General features: G+C 39.5%; 1 protein-coding gene across 2 annotated transcripts in view; it reads left to right on the top strand.

The window, feature by feature from the left end:
- LAMA2 (laminin subunit alpha 2) overlaps positions 1 to 26435 on the top strand; it is a 707630-nt gene that overhangs the window by 420648 nt on the left and 260547 nt on the right. For both annotated transcript variants that reach the window (XM_070073612.1, XM_051855341.2), the window contains exons 18-22: positions 3133 to 3219; positions 10643 to 10854; positions 14728 to 14834; positions 21695 to 21875; positions 25466 to 25602. In XM_070073612.1, the coding sequence (XP_069929713.1) occupies positions 3133 to 3219; positions 10643 to 10854; positions 14728 to 14834; positions 21695 to 21875; positions 25466 to 25602 (724 nt within the window). The remainder of the gene's footprint in view (positions 1 to 3132; positions 3220 to 10642; positions 10855 to 14727; positions 14835 to 21694; positions 21876 to 25465; positions 25603 to 26435) is intronic.

The raw sequence follows: 26435 nt of genomic DNA, 5'->3' as shown, positions 1-26435 counted from the left end.
TAATTGTAACTGTAGATATGTATTCACACATATCAACACAGACATGTTTTCACAGACATATTCCTAAATGTACATTTACATATATCCATACTTATAAATGAATCATTATGCAGATAAAAATATATGCTTGACCATTAAGAGAGATTATATCCATGTTAAGAACCTTACATACACTGGTAGCTTCCTTTCCTTCCCCATTTGTGGAAAACACCTGTCATTCTGGGTTTCCTTGTGTCCTTTGTGGCATAGGTTGGATAATCTAGGAAGTGGACTCTCTTCTCTGTTGGTGTGGAGCCAGCCAACTAGAGTAAAATTAGCTAACTTAGGGATCACTTGAAGTCAGTGATGATCTCACAGCTCCCTGCTTTGTGTCACTGAATAGTTAACTTCATGTTTAGGCTCAACTCAGTGTCAAGTTGCTACATTCCCCAATCCAACTTCTATGGACCTCTTTTGGTTGCTGTGCATTTTTATTTCTCATCCTAAGTTTATTTTTGTTATTAAATCCTATCTCTGCCATGGCTGTGACTGCAGTTACAATGGTCAGAGGTGAATTGTAAGGAAATGTTGCTCAAAAAAGATCAAAGCACAAATATCTTAAGAGGTATTTTTTAGATGCACCATGTCAAGCGTCATATCAGGTATTTATATTCTAGAAGACTATACTCACTTAATTTTAACTAGTAGGTTTGAATGACAGTTATTACAGGAAGATGAGAGCATCCAAAGATCTTGTACTAAATTCTCCTGGAAATTAGTTCATGACCATGGGCAAGGAAAATGATGCCTGCCTCAACCACCTCATAGAATTTTGTGAAAATGCAATGAAATTATTTTGTGAAAGTGTTCTGGACTGTTCAGATATAAAGAGTTAGTAATTATTCTTCATTTTTTGTCAGTGAACATGTTTTACTTCTCTTGATCTTAACTGGTATGTGAGTATATTTAACACCCCATTTTACATATTGTTTTAAAGTGTCTGAAGTTTTGTCAGCCAGCTTTGTCATGATTATAACAAACTGATTGAGGGTTTTAAAAACTGATCCTGATGGTGTTCTTTTGATCGCTGTAACCCCATAGAGGTGAGCTTCTAATTGGAATCACTTCCTCTGTAGGTATTGAGAGATGAGCTATGGAATGCCAATCTTTAAAGAACACATACATGTGCTATAGGAGTTTTGTCCAAATCTATCCCCTCTGTTGTGTCTTAAAACAATAGCAAATCACCAGGTGACACTAGGAGAAGCCTGCTTTGTTAATTTAATCATGTGCTTCTCTTCACTACAGTCCCTCTCATGCCAAGAAAATCACCCAGGTAGACTCTTTACAGGTTGTGGGTGGCAAGACACAGGCTGCTCTCACAAAGGAGACTCTTCTCAAAGACGACAGACGGAGTGTGGCATGGCCATGCTGTTTGTAGCAGTCACCAGAACTCTATAATGTCAAATCTTTTGCTTTTATGATATTTGTGAATTGAAGATATTCCAGAGTAGGCTTTTCCCCTTGCCCAACCTCCCACTAAGTTTTTTAAAATGTTTAAAATGATGGCTCCATGGATAGGCATTTTGCCTTGCAGTGGCGTTGCTGCTTGGGATGCCTTTGTCCTGTATCACAGTGCCTGAATTGCAGTCCCAGCTCCACTCCTGATTACAGCTTCCTGCTATTGTGCACACTGGAAGACAGCAGATGATGGCTTGCTCAAGTGGAGACTTGGATTGATTTCCCAGATTCTTCCAGCTTTGGTCTGGAACCCAGCTATTCTGGGCATTTGGATAGTAACCCATTGGATAGGAGATTTCTCCCTCTCCCTCTCCCTCTCCCTCTCCCTCTCCCTCTGCCTGCCTCTCTCTCTCTCTCTCCCTCTCCCTCTCTCCCTTCCTCCCTCCCTCCCTCTCTCTCCCCCCTCCTCCTACTCTCTGTCTCTATTTGTCCTTCAAATTAAAATAAAGAAATAAAATGATGAGTCCTCTTCGTTCTAATAGGTTACTACTATCATCTGGAATAAAATTTATTAAATCTTTACAGGACCATCATGAGTTAAGCCAGATGAATATTATCAAACACTCAAACACTAACTGTGATCTGTTCTGCATCAAACATAAGCAAACATTCCAAAGTCATACAAGGTCAGAAGCAGAATGAGATCAGTACTTTGCAACATTTAATTTGTTGTTCTTTCTTTAATTCATTTAGCCATCAAGTGAGCCTCCACCGAATTGTTTTGTCATTTAGAATAGAAAATAAATCTACTTGGGGAAAACATAATGGGAGAAAGATTAATTGAGAGCATTTCCTTTAAAATGGTAAAGCAGTAGAATTCATAGAATTCACAATGATCCGCGGTTCTTCAGAGAGTCGTACTATGTCGGTCTTGGGGCACGCATTCATGCATGAGAAATGTCTCTCAGCAGCAAGGAGCTGAATGTGTTACTGAAAGCTGAAGCCCGCGCATGGTTCTGTGCTGGTTCTTGACTTGGTGTTCAACTCTGTTACTTCAATGCCCGATTAGAAATATGTTCAAAGAGAAAGATAAATTTTGGATCATGCTAGAAGGTATGAAATGGCAAGGTTGTGTTGGTAGGTTCTTTCAGTTTCTCCCAAAAGCTTTCCTTAGGATTCCATCTAAGTGACATGTGCCTGAAAACCCACATGGAGCAGCTGCATACATTCAAAAGTAGCAGCCCTGGCAGGAGGGACCCCTGCCAACACACTCCCATCATCACCTGCTCCTCTATATTGAGACTTCCCAAATGCGTAAGAATTCTGTGGATTGCTTCACATTCAGAGGAGTTTGAGTGTGTGAGACTGGTGTGCCTGACTTAGGAATTCCCTAAAAAGCAGTTGACATTCCCCCTTGCCACCGATGATCACAGACCCAGAACAGTCAAAAGTCAGTTAATAACATGTCACGAGGCTACTGCTCTCCACTGGGCTATTTTCACATCTGCAAAAATAGCAATGTCATTTCATCCTCGATTGGCCAGACCCTAATCTCTGTCTGTGAGACAAGAATGACCAGCCTGTGTACCCCTTTGTCACAGCAGTGCTGGAGAAGAGAAATGAAAGCATGCTGCTAATGACTTTGTGTATGTGCTTCTTCCTTGTCCCGGTTGCTCCCGAACATCAACACAGCTTCAGCCCGACGTGCCATTTAGACCGGAGTCTTGGACTCGTCTGTGACGCGTGCCCAGTCGGCTACACAGGACCACGCTGTGAGAGGTAAGCACGTACTACACTGCCTTGCAAAATGATTTCTACCTGGGGAGTTCCAGAACCGCAGGCATTGTCATCCTTCACCCTCCCCCTGAAAAGCTGCCATGCTCAATGAGCTGAAATAAAGTTTCTCATCACACTTGTCAAATAGACGTTATTATATTTTTGTAGGTTAGTTATTCTCTACAAGTTACTCTATAAATCTTCATTCACTCAGAGGATGGCTGATTAATGTTTTAATCTTAAAGGTTAAGCGTGAACCTGCAGGCTTTCCAAAAAGTATCGCTCAGGTGGAGAGTCATGTGCTTTAAGATTTATCAAACTGTCGACATTGACATCATTTATTTTTCATAATTAGCTTTGTGTCCTTAAAATGTAGCTTAACTGTGTAGTTCATAGTTCAGAAAGTGCTACATAATTTACTTTAAACATATTTGAAAATAGAAACAACATGTAATTTATCATCACGGTTGCTGTCCTTTCCCGATTACTCCTAAGCCAGTGTGTGCATCCCTGTGGCTCTGGCCAGGTTGCCTTGTGGTAGAACCATCGATGTTACCTTGGGTAACTTATGTGATTATGTTTCCTCTGGAAATGTTTTTGAAGAAATGATTCTTCTGTGTATTCAGGCTCAGGACACAAATGGTAAAGTCTTTCCTCCCTTCCTATTATTGCCATGGGCAACATCTCCAATCCACACCCCATCTCCCCCTACTCCCTTTCTAATGGCGGGCGGGGGGAGGTAGCACTGAAAATAGTCCTCTTCGCTGGAGTCACTGAGCGCGGGGTGAGGGAGGCAGCGGAAGTGACCTACTTTCACTCTTCCACACCCAGACTAACCCTGAAGCGAGCTATTTCTGCTGCTCCTTTCCTGGCTTCTGGGCAACAATCCCCTGATCAACCTGGGTGCATAAAATACCGCAGCAGGAGCCAATCACGCAGAGAGAATCTAGCTAGCAACTAGGAGCCTGTGGGCGTGACCAGTGCCCGCGACTGTTTCTAGCAGCAACAAGTACTATTTGTGAGTATGGCAGCCTCTGGAAATTAGTTATTGAAGAAAATAACTGATATAGGGAGGATTTATGAGTATTTGCAATTGAGACTCTGGAAGTCTTTAATTGTATGTTTTTTTTTTTTAAAGAAAGGCATGTGCATACCTCTTATTATAATAGAAGAACATGTCATTGCCAAGGTAGATTTACATCAAATGCTGCACCCCCCAGCTCACTACAGGCAACATTTTTTTAGCAACTGGAAAATGACAGCTGCTCTGTTATACAAGGCCATTAAATTCACTCATCTAGGTGGGCAAATCTCTGATGTATTTATGTTGCTTTGCCTCACACATTATCCATTCTATATGTGTGAGATAATAGTTTCTGAACCATCTATAATTTGAAAGTTTCCATTTTATTTAACAAATATCTGTTTAGTGCATACCATGCGCTAGGTAGAGGGCTAGAAACTGCATATAAGCAGGTATATGATTCCAGCCTTGCTCCCGATCAGCTCACATCTTTCTTTAATGCAGGTGAGAGTTGTCACAGGTACTCTGAATAGAATTATAGTTGAATAATAAAAGCCACCAATGGGGAAAAAGAGACCTGGCAGGAAACATGATTTCTTGTCTAAAATCTGTATTAATCTTATGCATATTCTATGTAGCAAATGGCATATTTTATCTCCACCTCAAGTTGTTCAATCAAAATAATGTTGAGTTATTATGTAGATTATATGTATTATGTATTATATAGATAAGGGAATATTACATTTTTTACTAGCCAGATTTTGAATTAGAGTTTTCCAGGAATATTTAGGATTTTTCATTTCATTGTATTTATATGAGCCAAAAGGCATTAGATGGATTCATAATATTAGCAGAAATACTTTTTGCAATGTGCATGTCCTAACAGTAGGGAAGGGGAAGACAAGGGTCAGGATTCAGAGAAGATACTGGTTGCCTGGAAAATCCTGTAATCAGAACCATTCTGTAAGTGATTTGTGTGATCAGCACATCCACATTATCTACATAAATCAGCATATGAAAACTGAGACAGTGTTTCCCAAGTAGATATCCCTGGAATAAAGAATTCGTGATCACATGAGTTTGGGAAGTTTCCATTAGCATGTTCAAAATTATGGCATTTCTGGTAGTATGTAGTGAAGAAATCAATTTGTTTAGCTCAGCATTTCCTAAACTTAAGAGGGCATAAATCTTCTGCTTTTATTGTATAGCAAGAACACATGTGAGATTACAACTCAGATAGGAAAGAATTATAATTTATATTTTTTACCTCGATTTAATTTATACTTTGAGCCTCATTCTCTGTGTGGAGGCTATGAACATTTGGAAACATAATCTCGGCCAATTTCAAGTTTTTTCTCCACTCTCACATCCAAACTCGAGTTACAATTCTAGCAGACTTACTAGTATCAAGATTTGTATGCATGAGTGTATAAACTTGAGTCATGGGGTTTGTAAACGTGTGAATTGGGAAAGTGGACATACAACGGTCCCAGCTAGTCTTGAGTAACTCATCTAAGCATGTTTCTGCTGAAGCCTTCCTTTTACCTTCTTCCTAATTACTTTCCTACAAGATTTAGCAACTCTTTTCTTTCATCCTGCTCTTGAGAGCAAAGGAATCATTCAACTTCTTTCATTCCACACTGGGGCCCACCAACATCTAGACAATTGTCACATCTCCATCTGCCTTTCCTACGCCATCCCATTTTCTGTATGGGGAGGAGACACAACATTCGTAGATGTGATGACCTTCGGAGTCCAAATTCCAGAAGGTTCCTAGGTTTCTGCTTCTGCCCTCTGTCAGATCCCCTCACTCCAGCATGTAGTACAACATTGCCTTGCTTCTTGAGTTGAGAGAGAAGAAAAATAGTAAGAAGTTGATAAAGCAAAATACTGCAGCAAAATACAGGTTGATATTGTGCCACATGTAAAACATTCACTATTGCTTGGGATGAAAAGCTGCCATACCTTTTAGATATCACTACTTGGCTGGGAAATGTTTAAAACAAAAGAAAAAAAAAAAAGCAAGGGTAGAAGGTATTCATCACAGCACTATGTTAAGACTGGGCTTTTATCATCTGGACATAAAAAATTAGAAAAAATGAGAGACAGCATCTTGAATGGCAGAAGAAATGGCTTAAGAAATCATTGTAACATCAAGAGATATTTAAAAAGAATATAAAGCAAAAAGTGAGTCAAATGCTGATGGCACTTGCTCTCCTGGCTGCTAAGTTGCTTCGCAGATGAGTCTGTAGCCTGAGAAGCAGGTCATCCACGGTGGGGAAAGGCATCTGAGAACACTGTGGCAAGTCCACCCCCGAGAACTACGGGGAAACATGAAACTTCACAGGATGCTCCGGCTCCTTAAGCTCCACCCCAAGCCCGCACCCCAAGCTGGTAAATTTTCAACAGTTTCTCTCTGGGTGAGCAGAGGTCAAAAGTGTAGACCTGATTTCACAATTACCACTGAGAATGTGAAGTCTAATTGCATAACAATTTGAAAATCCATCTACGTTTTTATCTAATTGATTCCTATTACATACCAAGGAAGGTCACTTTTGTTTTCCAAGTTTCAAATCCAAAATCTTATTTAGATATTTCTTGCTTCAATAAAGTCTGAAGCTAGCTCAAGTGTGATCACTCACGGTCACTATGCTGGTAAAACTTTCTAATCCTGAGTCTCCTTGCATGCAAGGCCCAGGGTTGCAGGAGAAATGAAAGAAACAGTTATACCTGGTTGATGGTAGTGTTGGCCAAATCCTGGCTCCAAGGGAGGTTTCAGCAGGCCATTCCTGTGTGATTGTGCCATTTGGTCAGCACATAAAGCCACATGGGGTCTTGAATGTAGCATGCCCTCCCCTTGCCAACACACCTTCCCTATTGTCCTTGGGTGCCCAGATGTACCCACCTCCCCTTCACTTTTTCTGCAAATGTCTGGAGAGGATGCTGTATTTCTGATTTGCAGAAAGGCATCCTGTAAACAGACCAACTCCAGCAGGCTTTAGCTGAGACTACTGTCATACAAAAAGTAAGAGGAACAGTGTTACAACACAGCAACACCCCTTTGTATTCCAGTTGCCCACTTGTGTGCCTTTGAATGCAGTTCCCTCTCCCTGGAAGACCACTGCCTTCCCCCTCCTCCGCCAAGGCTGACATCTCAACAGCTGTTAAACCTCAACTCTCGTCCTGAAGGGTCCTTGATTAATCCCCATCTAGATGGTGGATTCCTTTTCTGTGTTTCCATACTGGCATTTCCAGGTGTTCTATTCAATGTTTCAATGTGTGTTTCCTTTCCATGTACTTCAGTCTGCAGACTGGGCCTCATTTATGTCATCATCTGGAAAAGTGCCCGGTAGTTTGTTGTTGTGTTGTCATGTGAGGTATGAGGGGAAATGCAAGAGCTTTGGTAATTGGCATAGTCTTTCATTGTTCTCAGCCTGCAGGTTATGGGCATGTGGACCATAGATTTCAGCCAAATGTTGTTGAAAAATGATGTAGAAAGACAAAAATCCCATCAGTGCTCTTCCTTTCTAATGGTTGTTTTCTTCCACATCTGCCGCTGTCTCTCACCCCCTCCACTCCTGCCACCTCCAGGCCTCTGATGTTGTAGGAAGTCATCAGTGGCAGCCTCTCTGTCACCCAGCTGCATGTGCTATCTGTAGCTTATTTGCATTTAAAGAGTCTCTTCCCAAAATACTGCTTTTGGGGTGAAGAAGTTAACAAATGTGAAAAAGAATGGTGACTTTGTTATAGTAACATGTCTCATTGCTAGCAGAGCAGCCAATAAACTTTAACAAGAAAAATGCCCCGAGGCAGATATTTGACCCAGCAGGTAAGTCCAAAGGTTAAGAAACCAGCATCCCGCATCTGGGTATCTAGGTTTGATTCCCAGGTCTGATTCATGACTCCAGCTGCCCACCAGTGTAGACCCTGGGAGGCAGAAGTGATGGTTTATGGTGGAGTTAGGACACCTGTGTGTGAGGCCTGGGATTGAGTTCCAGGCTCCCGACATCAGCCTCAGCCCAGCTCTGGTTGGCACAGGAATTTGGGAAGTGAACCAGTGGATAGAGCTCTCACTCTCTTTCTGCCTCTTAAATAAATAAATAGATAAATAAATAAGCCGATAAATAAATAAATTCAGATGCTCTCAGTCTACCTTGCATATGAAAATGAGAGGGCCTGAGATTTCACATTGCCAGTAGCTTGGGAGAAGTGAAAATTTGAGAAGCCAAAAAGGTCCAAAGGATTGTGATCTAAATTAATATTAATTAGATGAATCCAAGTTAATCATTCAATAAAGTGCCATTATTAGTAATAGAAGTTATATGATTAGCCATACTATAGTCTCTGACCTTAGAATTACTGTTTAATTCCTAATGAAACTTTTTATCAGTCTCTAAGACTACTGTGGGAACACACACACACACACACACACACACAGAGTAGTAAAACCTGATCATGCTGCAGGAAATGGTCCCACTTCTAACAGAGTGACATAATAATTTTTTGTCATGTATACTCACAAATATCCTGCACTCTAAATAAAAGGCAGATGACTCTTTAATTATTCTATTTGATGGTACCTATTTTCTCCTTACACTGAGTTTTTTATTGTTGTGAAAGCATTTTTGACTTATTAATTGGTATCTATGTTACGAGACATCCCAAGATCTTGTTGTATAATGCCATCTCTCCTGAGGGCAGTAAGTCATTTCAAGGCAAGTGAGCTGAAAATAATAGGTATTCGTTGGCTGTGATAATGATCATTTTATATTCTCATTCCGGTGGAGCAAAGTCACTCTCTTAGTGGTAAACAAAATGAGATGTGAATACATGTGGATGTGATCATAAGTCTTGAATAACAAATAAGGAAGGGAGAATCAGGTTAAAATTCAAAATAATAATATTATGTTTATTAGATAACATTCCTAAGAGGCTTTTGGAAGAATTATATGTACTAAAATGCCGTTTTTATACTAAAGAGTTAATAATTATATTTGTGGATGGCAATATCCTTCCAAATATGTTAATACAACTTTCATAATTGTATAAAACATTTTATGAATATAAATAAAACTCATAACCTTATTTATTAAATTGTAAAAATTAAAATTATACAATATTAGAGCACCTATAAATTTTCTAGAAAACAGAATAATCATTATGTATCTGAACCAAACAATTGAGTTTATCTCATAATTATGTTATTAAAACATCTTCAGTAGGATATACTAGACTGAAATCATTTCTATTTCAAGTAGTAGAAAGTGCGTTTTTAAACAGTGACATCTGCATCTGTGTGTAAATGAGCATAAAAGCAGCATATGATATATGATTGAGGAAATAATATTCTGGCACATTGCGTTGTTCCCTTCAGTTGTGACGCTTGCTGAAAGGCTTGTTTTGGGTGAGATGGCCTAGCTGGTTGGCCTGACCGTCACACTTCGGATGCCTGTCTCGTTTCTCCTTTGGCAAATGTGGCTTAATGGGAAGCATGAGCACATGGAACTAAAGGATGGGACAGCAGAGTCTAAGTCGGCACTGCCTGTAAGGGTGTATCTGTGATTCGGGAACATGAAGGAGCGTTTGAAAACATCCCGTTTGAATCCAGGAGAATTTAAAACTGTAATATTTGTTAAATATTCTCTGCCATACCTGATAATAAGTGAAGCTTTGGATTTTTCCAATAAAATGTGAAATGGTTTCTAGTTGTTTTATTTCAAGACCTAGAGTTTGTTCATATCAGCGGTAGGCAGAGTTTAGCATCACTGTATGGCCTGTTCCCATAATAGGGAGACATCCTTGTAGATTTCCCTTTAGTGAGGCTGCCCCTTAACCTATATGCAAGTGCACACAAACCTATCATTAATCCAAGTACCCACGGCCCCTGACCAAAAGGTAAGAATCTTCTGAGTCACAATTTTCATTTAATAAATTCTGAACTCTCTCTGCTGGATTTCGTTGGAAATCTGTTTCCCTACAACACACTATTGCAGCAACAACAACAAACGTGAACCTTACGTATTTGTAACAAAACAACCCCTTGGTGCAGAGACACATGATGTGTGCTTCTACAAAGACTTTGCAACCGGGGCCCGTGTTCCTCCCCAGTGCCGGCAGCACGTTTCTTGTTCTGTTTTGGTCTTGTCTTCTGTGCAAGTGACAAGATTTTTTTATTCTCTGGCTGTAATCTAATTACTAGTGGTGCTGGCATGATTTCATTTCAAATCTGCATGCAGTAACAGGGAAGCATTTTCTTTTAATCACCTTGTGTTGGAGACAAGGAATACTTATAAGGAAAAGTCATCATCTTGGAAGACGCGGAGTGTGAAAAATACAGAAACATTGCCCCCATGGGTTTCCCAAGTCCCTCTAAATACTCACTGGTGAAATTTGTCTCCTTAGGTGTGCAGAAGGCTATTTCGGACAACCTGCAGTACCTGGAGGATCATGTCAGCCATGCCAATGCAATGACAACCTTGACTTCTCCATCCCTGGCAGCTGTGACAGCTTGTCTGGCTCCTGTCTGATATGTAAGCCAGGTACAACAGGCCAGTACTGTGAGCGCTGTGCTGATGGATATTTTGGAGACGCAGTTGATGCAAAGAACTGTCAGCGTAAGTCCTGAACTAGTGATGCTCCTGACAGAATTGATGTATTGTACCTCAAAGTAGCTGATGAGTTCTTGAGTGGAGATGGAAGAGCAGGAAATTATCTGTAATACAAGGATGATAGATGCGCAGCACAGACACACAGTCTGCGTATCCTAAAATATTTCTTTGTACTAGCTACAAGAATAAATTCTTTGAAAATTGTTGAATTGTTGAAGTAGCATGGCTTTTCAAATAATATATACATTTCTGTTTACATGTAAGAAGAAGATTTTGAAATGATCTTACTTATGTTCATAGCAGGAAGAACTTGGGATTAAGCAAGCCCCATTCCTCCTTTCTTTTTGATCTCAAGGCCAGTAATTTGCTTAAAATAAATTTATCTGACCATGTTATTTCATTAATACCTGTCAATTGGTGTTGACCAGTTCTGCTTTCATATTCTTGTATTTCATAATAGGTGTAAAATTGTGCCAATATTTTCTCATGCTGGCATTTATAATTGAGTGATTAACCTTTCTTTCTTTTAGGACAATTCATGCTTTTTCTGTTTTTCCCTTACACAAAATTAACTGCTCTAAGGCTTCATACATATTGATAAGGACATTCGTCCTCTGTTCTTTGCCTCCTTAGCTGTAGTATTCAGTGTTGCATAGGATTTTCCTATGCTTCATATTAATGGTAGTAAATACAAGGGGAGCCTGTTGTAGAAAGTCAAGAGGAATGTGAATCCTCAGTAGCACTCAGGTACTTCATGCTGCCATGGGCAAGCTGCAATCATCTTTAGCAAAGCTTATTGTGAGGCCAGCCCAACAGTTCGTTTCTGCTGTACTTATGATGTAAGAAGAGAGACTCTTCCACTCATTCAGGTAGGTCCCAGGATTTGCAGAATTTTGGAAATCCTTGGAAATGTAATCCATCATCCTTTCTACTGTAAGCACCAAAGACCTGATGGAGTTTGCCACTTCAATAAGATATGTGTCTGCTCATCATTAGATGAGTGCCAGATTTTACCATGAAAAAAACATGATACTATGAAAAATGAAAGTAGCAATGTGTTGAATCAAAAGCAAATTAATATCTCAAATAATTGGCATATATATATATATATATATATATATATCAACTGTAAGCTGATGTTTTTCAAACAGTATTTCCAAATGGCTCAGAGTCCCTAGCATAGTGAATTTGGGGTATATGGATATAGTTGTACCAGCTGAAGAAATTCTTCCCTTCAAACAGATCATCTAGGAGCTGTGCTTTTTTGCCTATGTGACCCTGGGCAAGACATTTGAGACTCATCTACAGAAAAGTTCATGAATTTTCTGTGGAGATTAAAGGGTATAGCACACCTGGAGTATCCAGTCCACTCTTCCAGGGTCCTGCAGATGTCCACACAGTAGCTCCTTCCATAGTAGGCATGCACTGGTACTTAGGAGTATTTGAGGTTCACTAATTCTAGGGCTATGGTAATCATTTAACAAACTCCTTTTCTGCCCTCCATGAAGTTGAGGGTATTGTTCCACTCATTTTATGATGGTCAACTAGAGATCTGTGTCATGAACTCTTACAAACACACAGAAGAATGTGGCAATGAAAATATTTTTGGACAGTTGCCAATTTTGATACTACTTGTCATGAAATAAAGATATGATTATGATTTTTAAAGATTTTCAGTGTATAATTATGATTAGAAGTATAAGAAACATGTTTATTATCTATTTTAAAATTTTATAAGAGATATTAGCTCTTCTATGCATAGGTGATGAGCTTTAAAGACAAGAACATCCATGAAAAAAATATAGTAGTTGCTTGTAGATGTGTTCATGGAAAGTACACACCTACAAAGAAATATGTTTTGTTTTTTAAATGTATGTGTATTTTATGTTTCTATTAAAAATGTCACTTTCACAAAATTTTATATTACTTTGGTTATTTTTAAAGGTTGATTTAGTTATTTGAAGGAGAGAGGGAGAGTCAGGGAGAGAAAGACAGTTCTTCCATCCTGTGGTTCATTCCCCAAGGAGGCACAATAACCAGGGGTATGCAGCTGAAGCCAGGAGCCAGGAACTCCATTCCAGTATCCCATGTGAGTGACAGAGGCTGAGTCCTTGGGCCATCCTTGCTGCTATCCCAGGCACATTAGCAGGGAGCTGGATCAGAAGCAGAGCAGCCAGGACTCAAACGGGCACTGCAAAAGTGGCTGCCATTGTTGTAAGCTGCAGTTTAACCCACTGCACCGCAACGCTGGCCCCTGCTTCTGTTATTTTTAAAATGATATTAATTAGCACTATATTTGTGGTAAATTTAATATTGTCATTCCAACTCTAAGAAAAAGTGACTTCTGAGTTCTAAATAATTTGAGAGTTTTAAAATTCAGAATGAGAAGCCTAATAGGAGATTAGTAGTCTGTAAAACAATTTGAGTGTCCAACTACAGATCAAACTTAAAGAAAATATTTTCATCAATTTTCTGTTGCACTCCAGCTATAGACTATTCTAGGCCGTTGCCTGAGGAAGGTACCTGGCTGCTGCTTGAGCCAGTGCCTCAGTGGCCACCACACCTGGATCAAGTTAGGAGATAGGCTAAATTTTGCTGTAAGAAAAAGCAGTTTTTAGAAAAGCAATGAAAGGAAGTAGAGTGGATCCAAGTGATCAGAATAGCACAGGCTGGACAGTAGCTATTTATAAAGTACTTTTCTAAGTTGTGCTCAAATTAAAGTATTCCAAGACGTTGTACAAAATTTACCAAAACCATCTATGATTAGTCTAAATTCTCATGTCATCTCCCCCTCATGTTTTTTATTCAGGAATCAATGCAGTTATATGTACCATTAAAAATACACTTGGAGAGAACAGAGTAAACCATTAATTACCGTTCTAATTGTTGAAAAGGCCGCTTAACTTTTAGACTGATTTATTATATGTTTCAAAATAACATCAGACAACTTTGTAACACAAAAATGACAAAGGATTACTTAAGCTAAATATATTTTCTACTTTTGGTTATCAAAATTCTAAGATAAAAGTTCTTTATAATGTTACAATAATATATTCCTAACGGAGTTGAAGCAAAGTTTTCAGCTTCTATTCTTTTCTAATCTTAAAGAGTACTTCAAATGTTTCTTGGAAAATGAAATTAGGAAGTTTATATTTATGAAAACATTTTGGAATCCATGCACAGGTTTTTGTACATGAATTTTCCTGAAATTTTTGAAAATGCTTCATTTTTATTGTACCTTACACTCATTTTTTATGCCTAACCCCCAAACTGGCACTTAGTAAATAATTACTGAACTTGTAAAAAAAATTAGCTAAATGATCCTTGATTAATAGTGTCATTAATATTATGCTCTGAGTGCTAGTAATCTAGAAAAGTTCTCAGATTATTTTAGCCTTGCCATCACTATGCCTTGTTTACAATGGGATTATATTTTAAGTTGTCTCCAACTCCAGTGTACCTATGGAGAAGTGAAACAGCATTACAGCATTGTAACTGCAACCAGGGGACTCCAAGTCCCAATCAAGTTCTGAATTTAGCTTTGTCACTCAGTAAGCATGTCACTTGTATAAGTGACAGGTTCTGGGAGTTTCAATTTTCTTCATCCTCAAGATTGGAAAAATAATGATGACATTAATATTTCAGCAGGACACAAAGTGACTGACACTGTGCTAAAGAGACTGTTGGTGTCCACAGCTTCTGGAATTGGGGGTGGGGGGGGTGGGGTGGGTAACACAACAGGATCCCTAACACAGCACTTAGCGATCAGAAAACGTTGCATTACTGAATGTGTAGGTGGCAGTGTTACCAGCTGGGATCAGCAACCCATTAAGATGACTAGAAAGCTTCTCCAGCTACAGATCTCTCTCCTCTTTGTAGCTTGCCGCTGTAACGTCAATGGCTCCTTCTCTGACGTCTGCCATGCTCGGACTGGACAGTGCGAATGCAGGCCCAACGTGCAGGGGCGGCGCTGTGATGAATGCAAGGTAAGGAGCAGAAGCTGCCCTGCGAATTTCTTCTTCCTTGGAAGTTTCCTCCAGCTTTCAATGCCATGCTTTGCACAGCTTAGTATATTAAAAGAAGAATTCAGAATTCCATAACTCTACAGGTGAAATAACTGTGAGCAGTGCAATGTTTTCTCAAAATAGGGCTAAATATCCAGTACATTGGCGATGACTTGAAAGCCACATTTCTTTGACGGTGAATTTCTGTACTGTTTGCTTTGATTCAGATGTTCCTTAAGCAGCTAACATATAAATTTAACCCTATTATTCCTTTGCCTTTATATTTTGACACTAAAACGTGTCACTTCCTTTTCTTTTGGCGAACATCTTTTTCTGATTCTGCCACTTAAAAGTTATATCAAGTGGGCACGCTACTCATTTTCACATAAAAAGCTAATCAGAGTATATTTGGCTATATCATTTTGCTAAAATACAATGTTCAATTAAGTATTATGATTATTGATCGCCTGCCTTTAGTAGAGCAAGCATCTTTAGATTCCTCCATGGCAGTGGATGGATTTGCATTAAAATTCATTTTATTGGTAATAAAGCTGTGAAGCAGAAGCCAGCATTTCCCAGATGTCAAACTGGCCTTTCTGTAGGACGTTTCAAAATATCATCTGTTCAAGCCTACCTCCTCTCTATGCCGTATGCTCTTTGTTGGTTTCATTTTCATTTTATTTTTCTGTTGGCTTTTAAAGCCCAACACGTGGTGGGACCCAGAGAAGCGATTCTGTGTGCCGTGTGCCTGCAATCCCGTCGGCTCTGTGTCGCCGCAATGTGACAATACAGGAAGATGTGTCTGTAAATCAGGCTTCGTAGGGAGCCAGTGCAACCTCGGCAGGCAGGTGCACCGACAGGAGGAGCAGCCACGGAGACCCCAACGGGTGCTGGGGTCTCCCCAGAGGTGGGGTTCCAGCAGCTCCAGCGGGTGTCCGCGGGGAGCCTACCGCGCCCCAGCTCCGGTAATCCCAAAGGCACTGCATGACTTGTGCCTCAGCATGTTGTGTTCTGTGTGCTGCCACAGCTGAAGTTCCCCTGTGGCATTTCACTAAATAACAGTTGCTAAATGTGCAAACTGCAAATGCAGAAATTAGACACTTCCTGATTGAGGCGTTGCCTGTTTGCAAAAAAAAGAAGGAGAAAAAGAAGGAAGGAAGAATCAATCCCTGGCTATACTTGCAGAATAACAAGAGGCACGATTTGTCAGTGTGTAGATTCGGGACCTGTGGAGACAGGAGGGTATTGAAGAAGGAGAGAGTGAAGTGAAAAGTAAAGAAGACAAGAAAATTCATGATGTGCTTTATTTCACTATCACAAATTCTAAGAAAATAGATTCTGATATCTGACGGCATCAGGCCAAACCCTAGTCTCACTTCTTCCTAGCTGGAGATTCCTAGACTGTTTCTATAATTCAGCTTTTTCAGTTGTGGTAGGATATTCATCATGGGGTTTTGGGCTACAGATACGTAGAGACTTCCCGTGGGCAACCCCTGAGAAGGTTGAAAGGTGAGAGAGGGAGTAGCATGCAGGGGCTCCAGCTACAATGACTGACAGCTGGAGTGGGAAAGAGACAACGTCTGGGTAGGGAAAGCTTCAGTCGGTGCACTCAGCCAGAATCTCAAATGCGCGGCCTGGCCTGTGCAAAGTTGCCAAGCAAAACTTGCCCATTCGAGGAATCCTGAGTTGGTGCCTTGCTGTAATCAACCATTGACTGGGAAAAGTGTTGAAGAACTGTGAGCCAGCATGAGCTTGACTTAGTCCAGTGCAGCTGCTATAACAGAGTGGCATAGACTGAGTGAGTTCCTGTCCATTCTGGGGGTAGGGAGTCCAGGACGGAGGCACTGGCAGATTCTCTCCCTGGTGAGAGCCTGCTGCCCCTCACTGTAACCTGGCAGCCTATCCCTCTGGGCACCCTTTTAGTAACCCACTATTCTCATTTATTGAGGCCTTTACCCTCACTCCAACCCCTAGCAAGGGCCTATCCTCTTTTTCCAGTGCCATCGCTTTGGACATAAGCATTCAGGGCATTGAGAGCTCCTTCAGTGCATTCAAAAGATTGGCAGCTGGAGGCTGGCAGTCATCAGCACTCCACACTGTGGGATCTCTGCTAGGGAGAGATGGGGGGTGGGGTGGGGAGGGGGCTGGCAGTCATCAGCACTCCACACTGTGGGATCTCTGCTAGGGAGAGATCGGGGGGGGGGGGGAGGGGGGTTGGCAGTCATCAGTACTCCACACTGTGGGATCTCTGCTAGGGAGAGATTGGGGGTGGGGGTGGGGTTGGCAGTCATCAGCATTCCATACTGTGGGATCTCTGCTAGGGAGAGATCGGGGGTGGGAGGGGGGGTTGGCAGTCATCAGCACTCCATACTGTGGGATCTCTGCTAGGGAGAGATCGGGGTGGGGTGGGGGTGGGGGGTGGGAAGGGCTCCTTCCAGGCCTCGGCGGGGAAATAGAACAGTATATAAGGCACAAGCATGGAGCATTCTTAGTAAATGGCAGATTTTAGTACTTTCATATTTTGTTTTTGAGATGAATTATTTATTTATTTTGGAGGCAGAGTTACAGACAGAGGGAGAGACAGAGAGAGAGGTCTTCCATCCACTGGTTCATTCCTCAAGTAGCCACTGTGGCCACAGCTTGGCCACTCTGAAGCCAGGAGCTTCTTCCTGGTCTCCCGCATGGGTGCAGGGACCCAAGCACGTGGGCCACCTTCTACTGCCTTCCCAGGCCCTAGGCAGAGAGCTTGATCAGAAGAGCAGCAGCTGGTACTTGAACCAGCACCCATATGGGATGCCAGCACCACAGGCAGAGGCTAAACCCTCTAGGCCACAGTGCCAGCCCCATGGATAATCTTACTGCTGTTATTAAATAAAGAAACCTTAGAAATAATTATTTATTTATTTATTAAAGATTTATTTGTTTAATTTGAGAGGCAGAGTGAGAGACAGAGACAGAGGGAGGAAGAGACCCAGAGAAAGTTCTTCCATCTGCTGGTTCACTCCCCAGATGGCCACAACAGCCAGAGCTGAGCCTATCCAAAGCCAGGAGATGAGCTTCTTCCAGGTCTCCCATGCGGGTACAGGGGCCAAGGACTTGGGCCATCTTCCACTGCTTTCCCAGGCCATAGCAGAGAGCTGGATCGGAAGTGGAGCAGCCAGGACAGCAGCTGGTGCCCATGCGGGATGCTGGTCAAACAGGCCAGAGGCTTAGCCCGTTATAACACAGTGTGGACCCCAGAAATTATTTTTTCTGCCTCAGTTTCACAACCTTGTCAATGACAAAACAAATAAGAACGCTCACAGTAGCAATTATCTGCCAGGATCGTCCTGAGGAATAAAAAGAGTTCGTATTTGTGAAGGGCTTCAGAGCAGTGCTTGGCACATAGGAAACATAGTATCTGAATTCTAGAATGTGTTATTACCCCAAGGGAATAGAATTTATGGGAGCTCATCCATCTTCCCACTGGGACTGGACAGGCACTCTCTCTCATGCTTGTTGTACCTCATTAATCTCAATTACTGCCTGGGAACATTTGCTCCTTAAATTTGTTTACTAAGGTTTTCCTCGTGTTTCAAAGAGATTTTTGAAGAACAAAGTTATGAATATTTTATTACTGAAATTTGGTAGTGTTTATTTTGGTATAACTTAGATTTTAAAGCTATGTTATTTAAGAAGAAAAGTATAATAGAAAGATTTCTGCTAGTATATTTTCTTACATTATCAACTTTAGAATTCTTACTGATAACTGGGATTTGCATATTTGTTTAATATTGTATTTACTTTCTCATTAAAGGTATATGTGCATACATGAGAATACTTCAAAAAGTTCACGGGTTTCTTGCATTTGGCCTAGTGGTGAAGATTCTATTATGATGCCTGTATCCCAAAACAGAGCACCAACTCCAGCTCCTGGCTCCAGCTTCCTGCTGATGTCGATAGCAGGGGCAGCAGTGATGGCCCATGTGATTGGGTCTCTGTCATCCTTGCGGGAGACCTGGATTTTGTCCCGGCTTCCGACTTCATTCCCAGCCCCTCCCCAGACAGGCATTTGACAAGTGAAACAGAAGATGGGATTTCTCTATCTACCAAAAGTTTAAAAAATGTTTTTGAAAGTTTTTAGGAAAATTGTATTAAAAGATAGTTTGTTTAAAAATTTTTTTGAAATCCACCTGCAATTTTATTAATACAAATTTTTTTAAGAATTTTTCATGTATGCTCATATATATGTATATATACACATATATACCAATATGCAATATCTATACATTTATATGTATATATATGCTAAATGAAGAAAGTTTAGAAAATAAGCATGAATGCAAAGGATTACTTTTAAAATTCAGAGTTTAAAATATTGCCTTATTCTAGTCTGTTTTCTATGTACTCATATGGATATAAGTTTCTATTTGTGCATGTCTAAGCAATATCTGTGTCATTATAAATTATCATATGCATGTATTATGGAAATATATTTATAATTTTATATTCTCTTTAATATTTTTCTTAATGTTATATCCTGTGCATGTTCATATCATTGAATTGCTTTAAAATGGAATTTAATTATCGAATATCATTTCATAGTATGACTGTATCATAATTTATTCAACTATTTCTCTAATATGAACATCTAATTGGTTGACTGTTACTATGATAAACCATATTTACTGGGCATACTTGAGCTCTAATTGTCCTAATTTCTTATTAATTATGCCAAGTAGCTAGAATTTTACATTAAATTGTCTTTTTGGAATAAAAATGTGTATTTAGCTCTATATAGGTAATTTTAATTAAAAATCATGTCATTTGTTAGAACGGTTGTAAATTTTCTTCTTAAATTATATAATGAAATCTGAATTAGAACTAGAAATAAAAATAAAACGAGTAAATATAAAGATCAAAATGATTATCAAACTCAGCCCATTTTACTTTAAAAAATAAAACTATTCTTAACTATAATCATTTTGAAAGTAATTTTCAGTGTGATTTTGTTTTTTAGAACTTATTTTAATACTGCTAACAATAGGAGCAAAAATATATGAGGCTTAATTCATTTCTCTTTGGGAAGCTCACATTAAGTGGCAAGATTTATTTTTACCAAGAAGTAATTATTAGGACTAATTTTCTAAAATAGAAATTATTTTTATCAATAAGTAATTACTGAGACTAATTTCCCAGATTAAAATATCATATTAATATGATATCTTTAAACAGACAACACTGATGTATTTTAAGAAAGATATATGCTTTTCAATTTTGTAGTAGGAATGATTTTTTGATCGACAGCATTTTCTTTTTTTAAAAAACATTTATTTATTTATAAGTCAAAATTATGTGTGGGGGAGGGATAGAGGAGAGGAGATCTTCTATCCACTGTTTCATTCCCCAGATGGGGGCCCAGATAAAGCTGCTGGCTCCTGCCTTCTGCCTTGGCTATTGCAGCAATTTGGAGAGTGAACCAGCTGGTAGTAGAGTTTCTCTCCCTCTCTCCCTCTCTCCCTCTCTCCTTCTCTCCCTCTCTCCTATCTCTGTAACTCTGTCTTTGAAATAAATAAATCTTTAAAAAAGGCCTCGTTTGTCCAGTGTAGGCATATCCTACAGACACTGTATAGACAGTTAGAAGATTTTATGAAAAAATGAAACATAGATCAAATATTAGGGGAAGAGGGTATTTGAATTTAGGTTGCAGGTCATTCATTAATGAGGAAGGCGTTTGTACCAGGTTGAAAGAGTGCAAAGGAAGAGGCTGGTGCTGTGTTGTGTGGGTTAAGCCACAGCCTGCAGCACTGGCATCTCCTATGGGCACCAGTTCATGTCCTCGCTGCTCCACTTCTGACCAGCTCCCTCCTAATGGCCTGGGAAAAGCAGCAGATGATTGCCCAAGTGTTTAGGCCCCTGCCACCCATATTGGAGACCTGGGTGAAGCTCCTGGATCTTGACTTCAACCTCACCTTTCCCTGGCTGTTGCAGCCAGCTAGGGAGTGAAACAGCAGATGAAAGTGCGCTCTCTCTCTCTTTCTCTCTTTCTCTTTCCTTCTCTTTCTCTTTCTCTTTCTCTCACTCACTCTTGCTCCCTCTGTAACTCTGACTTTCAAATAAATCAATCAATCTCTATTTTAAAAAAAAGGATCTAAAAGTCATCAATTCAGATGATTAGAAATGAAGCAAGTATAAAGTCAGTTGTAAGTAGTGCACATATCTTATTTCTATATTGCTGGTAGTGCCTTGGGAAGAATGGGGAATGGCCTATTAAAATGTTATAGACAGAAAAATTATGCTGGGTCCAGTATTACAGTGCAGTGTGTTAAGCTACTGCTTGTGACACCAGCATCCCATATCAGAGTTAGTTTTAAAATCCCACAGCCCTGCTTCCCATCTAGCTTCCTGTTAATGTGCCTAGAAGGCAAAGGATGATGAAACTAGTACTTGGGCCCCTTCCACACATGGGAGAGACCAGGATGAAGTTCCTGGCTTCAGCCTGGCCCAGCCCTGGCTGCACTGTCCAGTTGGAGCATGAACCAGTAAATGGAAGCTCTCTTTTGCTATCTCTTCCTCTCCTGCTCTCTGTTGCTTTGCCTTTCATATAAATAAGTAAATCTTTTTTTAAAAAAGATAATGCCTAATTCTTTAATGAAATTTGAAAGTAATTAGACTTTTCTCTTTGACAATCATGGAACAGTACATCTAATTAAATGATAACCCAATTGTCATAACTGGTGAAGAGCCCTGATAACCCATCAATTCTCTTTTCCTAACTGATCTCTTAGAATTGTGGATTTCATTGTGCCTCAAATGGTTTAAATTTATTTTTCTCCATTTTTCACTTTCTTCCTCTTTGCCAGCGTGAAACCTTCGGCCTGCAATCGGGAAGGGGCTGTGTTCCCTGCAACTGTAATTCTTTCGGATCTAAATCATTTGACTGTGAAGAGAGTGGACAGTGTTGGTGCCAGCCTGGAGTCACAGGGAAGAAATGTGACCGCTGTGCCCATGGATATTTCAACTTCCAAGAAGGAGGCTGCATAGGTCTGTGCAAAGGGACTGAGTCCTGTGTATTTCTTCTGTGTTTGTGATGTCTTTGCTTCTGTGAGAGTGCATTTCACTTAAAGAAATGCACCTTCACAATACATGGGTACTTCAGACAGTTCATGGGAAAACAGAATTAAAAGATTCCTTATTTGGGTGCAGGAAATGTTGAAACCTGTCTATAGTTGTTCATAATGTACATGTCCCATGAAGGTTTTAAAGATTTATTTAAAAAGCAGACACACACACACACACAACAACAACAACAAATCTTCCCATACACCAGTTTGCTCCCCAAGTGCCCGCAGTAGTTGGTACTGAGTCAGGCCAAAGGCGGGAACTTGGAACTCGATCTCGGTCCACCAGCTAGATGGCAGGGACCCAGCTACTTGAGCAATCCCCACCTGCATCCCAGCACACCGATGAAAAAGAATCTGGGTCTCACCCTCGGGCACTCTGATATGGAGTACAGGCATACCTGCTGCACCAATCGCCTGACCCTTCATGGACTTTTTTGAAGATCCCTCATATGTAGTGCAGATTATTTAGTGAATACTGTGTGTCTATCTTGAAGTTAAATAAGAAATGAAATACATTGCAGTAGCAAGGAAACACTGCCCTAAAAATAACCATGCTTGCAAGAACTCAGTAAATACCCGTGTGCAGATCCTGATTCTGTAGTGTCAGTCACTCCATGGTTATTGCTGACTAGAAGTTGTAGGTTCCATTTTTCTGCTGTCAATATTATCTTTGTTGGAACTCTATTCCCAAGCTACTACATTCAACTTTTCCTATTGCAAAATGTGTATGAGGATCGAGGAAGTTAATATTTTTTTCTGGTTCGAGAGAAGTGTTTTTGTCACCTTCCAGCTGCCTTGAAAACGGTCCTGTTCTCAGAGAAAAACAAGTTGGCTCTAGGCTTTTAGTTCATGGGGCAATGCAAGCAGGGCTTTCTTGGCTCACTCCAAAAGTGGCATTCGCATACGCCCAGCTACAGCCTTCCCAATCGTGAACTAAGAAAACAATTAGCACACTTCAGAAGGAACTGAAGATCAAGCATTGGCCTTGATTTATGTGTCACTAAGTTAGGCTTGACCTTAACCCAACAATCACCAGGTGGAAAATTACCTTTGCTTTCTAAAATCATCGATTTGGCCTTCATGTTACTCCGATATTCTCAGAGCCATTGTAAGATTTTAAAACATTATTGACTATCATAGCAGATTTACGTGAGAAGCAGTGGGAAGATGTTTAAAATTATTTCATGGACAATATCTTTCAGATAGTCTCCAAACTTGAAAGAGAGGGTTTTTATTGTAAACTAAACCATTACAAGTTATTCAGAGTGTCATCATTGTAACTTCCCTAAGCATCAGTATACTGTCTCTAATCCAAAAATCTGTATATTCTAAAAACTGAGTTGCATTTTATAATGTTTAAAATAAAATACTCTATTCTCTAAATCCAAACCTCTTATTTTTACTTAATATAAAGAAACAATGTTATAAACTCAAATATATTACAAAAATGTAAGTGGAGCCAAAAATGTTATTTAAAAGTTTGAAATCGCGATAACATCGCAGAAATGCAGACCCGGTAGCATTCTAACCCGGAGAATCAGAAGAGAAAAGAAGCACAAAACAGGCAGAGTAGCTTTATGTATGAATTGTACCAAACAGCCTGGATTTATCCAGCGGCTTCATCAGCAACTGGTTTTGTGAACTCGACTGAGTGATTTGGCTTCATTTTCCCTCTGCAAAATGCATTTGTTAGATTAGAAAAACAGGAGTTATCTACGTCATAGGGGCTCTGTAAGAGTTAGTTGAGTTAATGGCTATCAGACATTTAGAGTAAGGGCTGACTTGTAAGTGCTGTGTGTTTATCATTATTATTTCTAATAGGAATATTAACCATGGTAAACATTGCACTTTGGCAGGGGAAACTAGCTAATTATCTGGGTCTTCTTCCTGCTCCTTATTATGATTCCACTGAAGAACTACTTAGAGAATTTCTATTTGCCAGTAATGATTCAAACTGTTGCAAGACATGTTTTAGCACATAAATTTAATCATAATGCTAACTACTTTTCTTCTTAATGAACAGCACATATAAAATAAATCCTTTGGTTTAAAATTACCACCACCAACAATAATAACAAAAACAATGACTAACATTTATCTGGTGCTTACCCTAAAAGCAGCATCCTGCTAAACATTTTTCACAGCTCGTATGGAATGCTGTAAACAGTGATAATTGTGATCCCTTAAAAAGACAACTTAATCAAATACCTTAATATATTCCATTAAAACAATTTAATCATAGAACCAATTAGGTTTCTTATAACATTTGTCTTCCACAAAAATTCAAGAATTTGCTGTTTCTTTTCCTACTTTGATATGAAATTGTACACTAAAATAAACTATTAGGAGCAGGCCTTAAGCATAACAGTTAAGACATTGGTTAATGCGCCAGTGACCCACATCTGAGCACCTGGGTTTGGTACCCTGCTCTGGCTCCTAAATATGGCTTCTTGGTAATGCAGACCCTGGGAGACAGCAGTGATAATGCAAGTAACTGGGTTTCTGCCATCTCTGTGGGAGACCTTGCTGCAGACTTTGGACCTAAGTAGTCCTCGCATTGTCAGCATTTGGAGAGTGCCTGGGGTCTTGATTGCTCTGTTTCTCTCTGCCTGTCAAATGGGGAGGTTAAACATGATTAGAATGAAAATTGAAAGCATATCATTATAAAAAGTGAAAGAAAAATAGAAAAGAAGGAGGAGGGAGAATGGGAGTGAAGAGGGGAGGGTACAGTGAGAAGTATTGTTATGCTCTTATATGAAATGCATGAAATTTTTACCTTTATACAAAAGTTCTTAAAAATGTAAAAAAGTACTTTCTTGAAAAGTAAAACTAAATACACTCTCAGTAGCTAAGTCAACAAAAATAGTAAATTGCTAACATTCTTTGATCAGCATTGAATAGATTCTCAAACTTTATTTTTCCATTCTTTAAAATGTGTAATATTGCATAAGGGTTAAGAAAATAAAATATTGAAATAGGCCTTTGATAAAATTTTTTAAGAATTTTAACATGTAGACAGTATCTGTAATTCTATTATTTGAAAAACTGAAACATTCTCATGTGCCATTTGTAAAAGTATGTATATTTGATGCATTTCATTTAAGAAGCTTATTAAGCTTATTGGCTTTTATCACAAATCAAAGTCATCAATAAGACAAAAAGATGAATACAGCACAGAAAAGTAAGTGCTGAATTTACATATGCAAATTTTAAGCTTTATAATATCTGGATACAAGGTATTACATTTAACAGGAAATTTGATAGCATCCATTCTTTCCACCCTTAAAATTCATAGGAAACCTAAAAATACTTGAACTTTTGAAATTATTAAATGAAACACAATGTTCATTTATTGATCAAATCCTCTGTGATATATCCTGTAACTTTTTATTTCCAAGGATCTTTAATGTAAAGAAAATAAAACAACACAATCAAAACAATATAAAATTCAATATTTTGTATCCAGTGTTTAATATTTTCACTCTTGTTTCCCCTGTTGTGCTTTTGAAGCCTGCGACTGTTCCCACCTGGGTAATAATTGTGACCCAATAACTGGTCGATGCATTTGCCCTCCCAATACCGTTGGAGAGAAATGTTCTAAATGTGCACCCAACACCTGGGGCCACAGCATCATCACTGGCTGTAAGGTGAGTGAATCACTCTATTCATCTGATTTTTTTTTTTAGAGAGAGTTTTATTTTGGTAGAAGAGAGCATTTCAAAATCCAAATTATATCACAAAAACAATATAAGATACTGATCTGTGTCTTAGATTTTAATCATAGGAAAAATGATTAATTAAATATACATGTATGCAACCCTCCATAAGACCTAAAAGAAAATAACAGTGAGGAAAATCAAATTCTGTAACCCAAAATAGCTGTAACCTCATACCTAGACACACTGAAATATATCTGAAAAGTGTACTACAATGAAATGAGGAGGTAATTACAGGAGTTTTCCGGAAGTAGTTGAAGGAATTCTGAAGTTATGTTTACAACACTGAGCTCGGGAAAAACTCCTCAGTTTTTCTCCATGGATGGACCATGGAAAATGACTCAGCGAGACTCAAAATTGAAGAAATTATCCAGCATCAGAAGTGAAAGTACCAGTTTACAAGGCTTTGATGAGATTCTGATGAGAGCAGCTGAAAGCCTGGATCCAGTCGTGGGGCCTCCATGAGGAGCTGGGAGGGTTGATGCACTCATAGACTGATGGGCAATCCACAAGGCTAAAGATGACTCCCAGCTGGGGCTTGACTGCAGAGTGGATGATGATGGCATCGCTTGATGCCATGGTTTATGGGAGGAGGAGCAAGTTCAGGAAGAAATGGTGAGGAGTTCAAGGTGTTCTCCTGATCACCTTTTTGTGAGGTATTAATTAAAAGAAATGTACCCATTTAAAATGATGTTTCCACCATTGGTAATAGTTTTATAATCTCCTTTATGCCCCTATACACAGGCTTTTTTACCTTCTATCAC

Source organism: Oryctolagus cuniculus, chromosome 5 (genome assembly GCF_964237555.1).
Source record: "Oryctolagus cuniculus chromosome 5, mOryCun1.1, whole genome shotgun sequence".
NCBI lineage: Eukaryota > Metazoa > Chordata > Mammalia > Lagomorpha > Leporidae > Oryctolagus > Oryctolagus cuniculus.
The sequence above is the reverse complement of the archived record's forward strand: the minus strand, read 5'-3'. Positions and strand labels throughout refer to the sequence as shown.